An 8,041-nucleotide genomic window follows, 5' to 3' on the forward strand; every position below is an offset into this window, starting at 1 on the left:
GTAGGCGGGGGGGGGGGAGGGGCAGAATATGATGGGGAAGCAGGGATTCAAGATAATGCTGGGGAGGCTGGAAGAGAGAACAAAGGCCAGGTCAGAAGGATATTGTAAATCTTCTAGAAGAGTTTGGCTTTATGTTAAGAGCAACTGTATTTTTTATAACCTGCCATTATTTTTAAATTTGAGCCTTATTTTAAACTAGAGGCCTGGTGCACAAAATTTCACACACTGGGAGGGGGTGGGCAGGGTCCCTCAGCCCGGCCTGCACCCTCTCGCAGTCCGGGACCCCTCAGGGGATGTCTCCTCAAGGATGTCCTTGGAAAGCAGGCCTAAGTTGGCAGTCGGACATCTCTCGAGGGTTCCTTAGTGCCACCACCGCTGCACTCGCCAGCCATGAGCCTGACTTCCGGCTCAGTGGTGCTCCCCCTGTGAGAGCGCACTGACCACCAGGGGGCAGCTCCTATGTTAAGCGTCTGCCACCTGGTGGTCAGTGCGCATCATAGCGACCAGTCGTTCCGCCGTACAATAGATTTGCATATTAGGGTTTTATTATATAGGATATAGCAGATATTTGATCTCAGTCCATTTAGGGTCTTCTTGAGTTGCATCTATGTCCCAGAGTTGGGTGGGGAAGGATTTATTTAGCACCACATTGGGGTGGGGGGAGAACATGTGGCTTGAATCTTCATCTACTGATGCTGGCATTTGCAGAGAAGTTGGAGCTGGAAGTCGCAAACTACCTTTCTCATAACCCTTCATCCCCTGGCTTCTAATCGGGTTCTGACAATGGAAGACACTGGTGGGAATTCTAAGGAAGAAGGAAAGGCAAAGGATGCTCCACATATTCCAGTTCCTGTGAGCATTCCTCAAGCAAAAGAGAAAGGTTATGCTTCCAGCCTCTCCTTTCACATTCCTGGCATTAGCCATGCTCCGCCCTCTCAGAGGTGCCACCAGCACCAGTCTCAAAAGTTTGAGCAACAGCAATGGAAGAAGGATGCTCTCCTCCCAGCTTCCAGATGCGGTAACCTCACCTCCATCCTTTTGTTTTTCCATTTCTAGGGATGGTCACTATTTTTTTCAAATTACTAATATTTGGGTGATTCAGTGTCTCATTTTTGCCCTTTCAGCTCTAACACCTGTTTAACCTGTTCTCTTTATTAAATCCTTTCTCTTGGAAATACCTAGAGAGGCTTCTGTTCTTCTGACTGGAGCCTGATACACCCGAATTCCCATCTGGTGTTTGACTGGCATGTCTCAGGTTTCTCCTGTATGTACTTGTGTCCAACCTGCGGGCACTGTGCATTTTTGTCAGCTACCTGGGTTGCTCAAGGGTGGGCCTGAAATATGCTTTTGCTGCTGCATGCCTCTGGGTTGCAGGAATTGCTACTTCTTTGTGATTATATATATATATTATATATATATATTATTTATTTCAGAGAGGAAGGGAGAGAGACAGAGAGACATCAATGATGAGAGAGAATCATTGATTAGCTGCCTCCTGCATGCCCCTTACTGGGGTTCAAGTCCACAGCTCAGACATGTGCCCTTGACCAGACTCAAACCCAGGACCTTTCAGTCTGCAGGCCGATGATCTATCAAGTGAGCCAAATTGGCTAGGGTGCTACTTCTTTGTTTTGTGCTTGAACTCACCGCATCCTGGCCTCTCCATGCCATGTGGATTCTTGGGAGAAACCCCATGCGGCTGTCTGAGAACCGTCTGATGGACACACACCACATAGACATGGCTTCTGCTCCATCACTGTGCTGGTTGTTCTTCCTGCCTGGGCTTTTATCTGAGATGGAAATATAGTTTCCTCTGTCTCCAACCTTTCTCCCAGGACATGGCCCCTTCTCAGAGATGACATAATAGCTAAGCTTTCTTTAATTAATCTTTTATTTTCTCCTTCTTTTCCCGATCTGGGAACTATGGTCTCCACTGTGTGTGTGTGTGTGTGTGTGTGTGTGTGTATGTGTGAAAGAAAAGATCCTGACAGAAAAACTTTTAAACCTCAAGTCCTCTTTAGGGCCTGGGATTTTGAAACTGAAAACTTGTGCAAAAGTTCAACTCTTGTTGTCTGCATTCCACTGGGCCCCATTTCTGCCCTGAGGCAGGCAGGATGAAATGTTAGCTGCCCAAAACATGAGGGAGGAAGGTAGGAATGACCAGAAATACAAGGTATATCTGTTCATTTTCAAAATCGCATCCTGCCCCAAATGTTTTTATTCACCCGGAACTATAAAATCCCTTTTTTCCTGATGTTCACCTTCCCATTCCCTGATTACAATCCATTTCCTTGATTTTCCTCCCTGTCCTCTACCCTTCATGCCCTCCCCAGATTCCCTGGACCTGGTCTGGTTTGTTTTGGGGCAGCTTGAGCACATTTTTATTGCGGCACTTACCGGATGCTAATGTCTGGGATCTTTGTGGGAGACTGTGAGAAACTTGCAAAAAAGATGTTCTATTCCACTCTGTATCTTCAGTCTCTAGGACAGAGCCTGCCATACAGAAAGGGTTCAATAAACTGAGAAGAAATTGATATCTAGATAAAAAGTGTATTTTGTCCAAGTATTTAAGATAATAACTAACACATGGCACTAGTTCTACTTTTAGCAGTTTAGATACATTAACTCTTTGATTCTGACAGTAATTTTGTGAGCAGGTACCTATTATAACTCTCATTTTACAGAAGGAGAAATGGAAGCAGAGAGAGGTTCAACAATGTGCCCACAGTCACACAGTAGGAAGTGAAAGAGCCATGATTTGAACCCAGGTAATTTGGTTTCAGAGTCTATGTTCTTAGCCACTAAACCAGCGGTTCCCAACCTGTGGGTCGCAACCACTTTGGCGGTCGAACGACCCTTTCACAGGGGTCGCTTAAGACCATCCTGCATATCAGATATTTACATTATGATTCATAACAGTAGCAACATTACAGTTATGAAGTAGCAACGAAAATAGTTTTATGGTTGGGTCACAAGATGAGGAACTGTATTTAAAGGGCCAAAAGGTTGAGAACCACTGCACTAGACCATGGCACCTGTCCTATGTTGACTTGGCTTTTGTAAGGAGATGGCATGCTCATTGCGTAGAGCATTCTGATACATGTTAAAAATTGTACTGGTCTAAAATGCCTCCAAAGAAGCAGAAAAGGCAGAAAAAAAAATACAGGGAAATGAAATTATATTGTTTTACTCATTAGTAACAAGAATAATTTATTGAAACATTTACCTTAAAAGCACCAGGTAACAAAAGATCAAATTCTTATCACTGTCACACTAGGTTCAGGATGCTCATAAGTGCTAAAGGGTCATGTTATGTCCTGGACATTGAAGAGAACATACCCTCAAAAAATAGGGGTTGGGGGGAAGGGATAAAAGAACTTAAAGTCAGAAAGAATTATTTCTATTTTCATACCATCTCAAAAAAAGTGAGCAGGAGAATAGATGAGGCATCTTTCCAGTGCTCTTGTCTTTCTAGAGAAGAAAGAGTAGAGTGATACAGAGTTTTCATGGATTTTTCTAGAACCGCCAATCTTAAGTCAAATGCTGATAAAATAGCCTTAGAGGTGGCCCTGAAATTGATTATTGAAACAGCTTTAACACAAAAAATTCTTTTCATAGGAATTTGACCTAATCTTTCACAAGTTTAAATATGAAAATTATCCATTATTTTTGTGTAATTATGAGAAGTTTGCACAGTTTTCTGGGCAAGTAATAGTTAATCTGAAAAGCTTTTTTTATTGTTTTATTACCTATTATAACACTGAAAATAAGGTAGATTTCTATGAACTACTTTCCATTACTATAAACTATGATACTAATAATGATTATAACTTTACTTTTGCTGAAATTCTGATACTTAATCTAATTTTCTTCATTGTTCTATATTAACTACATCTACTTGCCACTAATATGAGATAATGAAAATATTTCCTTATTCAAATAAAAAAGAATTATCTATAAATGACCATGGAAGAAGCAAGCCAGATTGAAGCACTGAGTATTAAAAAGAATAAAAAGTAAACTGTCCTTTGGCCCATTTTGGACAAAGAACACACACACATTCATTTATTCATTTATTTAAAAAGTGTTAAGTACCTATTATATACAAGGCAAAAGTTGGTATGTTAACAATGTCTATTAGGATATGATAATAAATAATGACTCTAAATATGACCAGTCCATCAATTCATTTATGTCCCAATGGCTGGTTAAGTTAAATGATGGGTGCTGTCCATTTAAGGCTCTGAAGACACCCAAAATCCTGGTAAATACTATGCACTGTAATTATTTAGTTATACTTCTGTTTCCAATGTTAATAAAAAACACCCCATGGAGGTGTTAAGAACCCCAACTAGTAACAACTATGGGTGGAGAAATAAGCTGGTACTATAAGCCAGATCTAACTTTTCATCTGATTATTGGTGAACATTTTACATGGTATATAACTACATTAATTCCGTAGCAGATATGCATATCAAAATGCCATATTAAATACATATGTATTGTTAATAATAAAAGGAATAAAAGAAAATTAATGTGGAAATTTTATTAAGGAAATATTAGTGGTCCACATGACCTGGATATAGCTTTCCTACTACTTATGAAACTGAAATATTCATCATTTTTGTGTATATATTACAACATGGAAAATGTCATGAAAAATGGAATATTTTGTGATGAAATTTGGAACTGCAGAATCTTAGGTTTCTTCTATTTTATTTAAAAAATTTTAAAGCCTTGAATAATGGTAAAATTTTAAAAATGGATCTAGATGCACATGAACCCACAATTCATTTCTTTATTGTAAGCTTTTCTACTAACTGTAAAACCCCTGTATTATAGAATTCCTTAGTAGTGTCTCTTATTAATTGAATTTAGTCTGGAAATTTTAGATTTTTATTGGCATGGTTCCCTTTTCTGTACATGACTGAAGATAAAGGTCAAATAATTTTAAGAATTATTATTAGATAAAAATATTTTTTTGATCTCTACATAAAAAATCTTGAGCAATTAGTTTCCTTCCAATTAAAAATAATACTAATCTTTCCCATGGGGTTATATTATGGCAGACACTTAGTGAAAGTAATTGAAACACGTTAACAAGAGGATAATATCTTCATGCTAAACTTGGTGTCAGGTGTGTCCACACAGTATTAAACTATTTTTTTCATAGATGATGACCTATATATTGATTTGCTTAGAAGTTGGAAAATGTTAACAGTAAAAAGTTTAGAACAATGTGGTACCAGTCAGGTTTCTTGACACTTTCAGATTTAAATGGTCCTAACTATCATTCAGTTAGTTTCTGGCCTTTGCAGCCCAGAACCTCTTGTCTTCAGTGTCTTGACTAAAGGACAATGAACTGTAGGAACAAGCTATAAACAAAGGAAGCATCTTAAAAGCAAAAGTCACCTCCGATCATTCTGTTTTTGTTTTTATTGAACACAGACCTGAACGCTTCTGTGCTTCTAAATGGTTAGGACACGGCTATCGAGCAGGTAGAAGCACAAAGGTAAAAGAAGGAGGGGATCTCACTCTAATCATACAATCATTGGCCACCAGCACATCAGTGGACCTCCAGGGGCCCCCTGGGGTCCTCTCCTGTCTCTGAGGGGCAGGGCTTCCTGGAGAGATCGCTGCTCCTATCCCAAAGCTTTTCTAGGCATCACAATCTTACTGCTTTCCATCAGGAGCCCAAGAATGGCAAAGCTACCGTATCCATCCTGTCCTGACCCGTTAAGTGCAGTCTGTTTCCTTGAACTGTTAGGTTGGGCGTGTGAGGAGAATGGATAGAGGCGTTCACACTTGTTCTTTCTTCAATATTATGCTGACTCTCTTCTTAGCTCTTGGGCAAACATAAAGAAGGACCTAGGGTGAGGTGGGAATAGGCATACGTAGGGGGGACAGCATTTTCTGGAATTTTTAAATACCACCAAGGCACTGGTAGTTAAGTGGGCTGGGGCGGGGGGGGTTGACCAAAATTTTAGAATTTCTGTCAATTCACAGGACAAAGATTCGTGACTGCCCTTTTCAGTTCCCAAAGTATTTATTGAGGGATTCGTCGCCAGATCGGTCTACTTATTGGAAAGAGGCACTCTTGTTACAGGGAGTTATGTCAAGACTGGAGCTGTCAGCACTGGTGGTGGAGTCCAGTTGGGTCACGCTTTCTGATCCCTTCCTACAGAGCAGGGTAAGAAAGTGCATCGGTCAGATGGGAAACGCATGTGCTGCCTCTCCAAAGTCCAGGAGTGCTCAACACTGTGATGTCTATCATTCAGGACAATCAATTACGTGCACGAAAGGAGTTTATCATAACATGAAATTTTAAAAGTGACAATTTCATCACACGGTTACACTGCTGTTTTCCTTTTTTTTTTCACTTTTTTTTGTGGTTTTGTCCTTTTTTGTTTCATTTTTTCATTTCCATTTTTGTTTTTTATGGATGTTCAGGGGAGAGTCAAGATTGGATCCACTGAAGTGTAATCACCCTCCATGATACATATATTAGAAAAAATATCAGCAGCAAGACTCTCTGGAAGTAGGTTGTTGGATGCAGCTAGTCTGTCTTTTCTGTTTTGCCCTCCTTCACGGCGGCCTCTGAAGTTTTCCGCAGGGGGGTTTTCTCCGAGTTGGCATGTCCCTGGCCAGAATCCGCCGCGCCGCCATTTTTGTGGGTAGTGTGTTTTTCCAAGTAGTTCAGCATTTCACTGAGGACTGTTTGGAAAGTGCTCAGGGCTGCACATATTGCTGGAGTCCCAAAGCCATGAGTGATCAAACTGGAAACGAGAGGTGGTAGGAGAAAGAGATGAGCAACATACAGTATGAAATAGGACAATAAATCCCCCATTTGATCCAGAGCATTCAATTCAATAGGCATTTTTTTATATTCCTAAGTGGTGCCAAGCATTGTGGAAGATAGAACACAAGTCAGTGTCTTCCTTTTGACCATAAGAAATTTGGAATGTATTTGGAAGGTTTGTCATTAATAGAGTTGACATGCATGAATTATTAGCAAGTCTGAATATTTAACACATGACTCTGACTCTCTGTCTCATCAGGAAAGTCAGAAAATACAACTTTCTATGTGTGGGAGTCATCTCGTTTTAAAGAATGATATCCATGCTTGATTGGGCATAGATCATATCAGAAGAAATCAAAATTGGTCGAGTATGCCTGATGGCTGTTTCTCTGACTTCATTCTTTTCTTCTTCATAGTAATAGGGTTTTATCTGGGCAGGTGGCCATCGAGCTGGGGACTATATTTCCAAGCTTCCCTTGCAGCTAGATTTGAACAAGGGACTAACCCTCCCACAATAAAATATGAGGGGCTGTATGAGACTCCCACCTGCTTGAAAGGAAACTGAGTGCCCTTTGTGTCCTCTCAAAATAGTTATGCAGCTATGCAGATGAGGATAGTCACCTTGGCGATGGAGATGGAGCAGCATAGAAGGGACCCCCTCACCTCTAGTCTCTTTAGTGAGAGAAAAATAAAATTCCACCTTATGTACACCACTCTGCATTTGGGTTTTAGCGGCTAATTAATTAACTAATAAGCAAATGTAGGGTGCCATTGCAATCTCAGTATAGGTAGCCCTTCCCACCATGACAGATATTTCTAGTTGAACAAGTGTGTGTTCACTCTTCTTGTGAATAAAAGCCATCCAGATTGTCCACTTGGTCAACTGTCTCTGAAGTAACACTGCCAGGTTGCTCTCCATTATTCATACTTAAAATAATATTGAAAAATATGCTTGATATATATTATGCATGTTATACTATGTATACAACATGGCATATATATATATGTGTGTGTGTGTATATATGTACGTGTGTGTGTGTGTGTGTATATATGATTTTCGTTCCCAAATTATACAAATATAGTCGTTTATACTTACTTGCTGCTGTAACAACGTTATTTCTTCGTGCTGAATTGTTATGAGATATATATATGTAATATATATATATATATCTTATCAAAACCATCCCTATATCATAATTCCTCAAAGTCACCCACATTGCACTTGTGTCAAATCCTAACTCC

General features: G+C 40.0%; 1 protein-coding gene across 1 annotated transcript in view; it reads right to left on the reverse strand.

Moving 5' to 3' along the window:
- Positions 1-5,490: 5,490 nt before the first annotated feature.
- Positions 5,491-8,041, reverse strand: part of TFAP2D (transcription factor AP-2 delta (activating enhancer binding protein 2 delta)) — a 52,362-nt gene continuing 49,811 nt past the window's right edge. The window contains exon 8 of the mRNA XM_006765709.2: positions 5,491-6,776. Within this exon, the coding sequence (XP_006765772.1) occupies positions 6,557-6,776 (220 nt within the window). The 3' untranslated portion in view covers positions 5,491-6,556. The remainder of the gene's footprint in view (positions 6,777-8,041) is intronic.

The sequence above is a fragment of the Myotis davidii genome, unplaced genomic scaffold (assembly GCF_000327345.1).
Source record: "Myotis davidii unplaced genomic scaffold, ASM32734v1 scaffold240, whole genome shotgun sequence".
In the NCBI taxonomy this organism is placed as follows: domain Eukaryota; kingdom Metazoa; phylum Chordata; class Mammalia; order Chiroptera; family Vespertilionidae; genus Myotis; species Myotis davidii.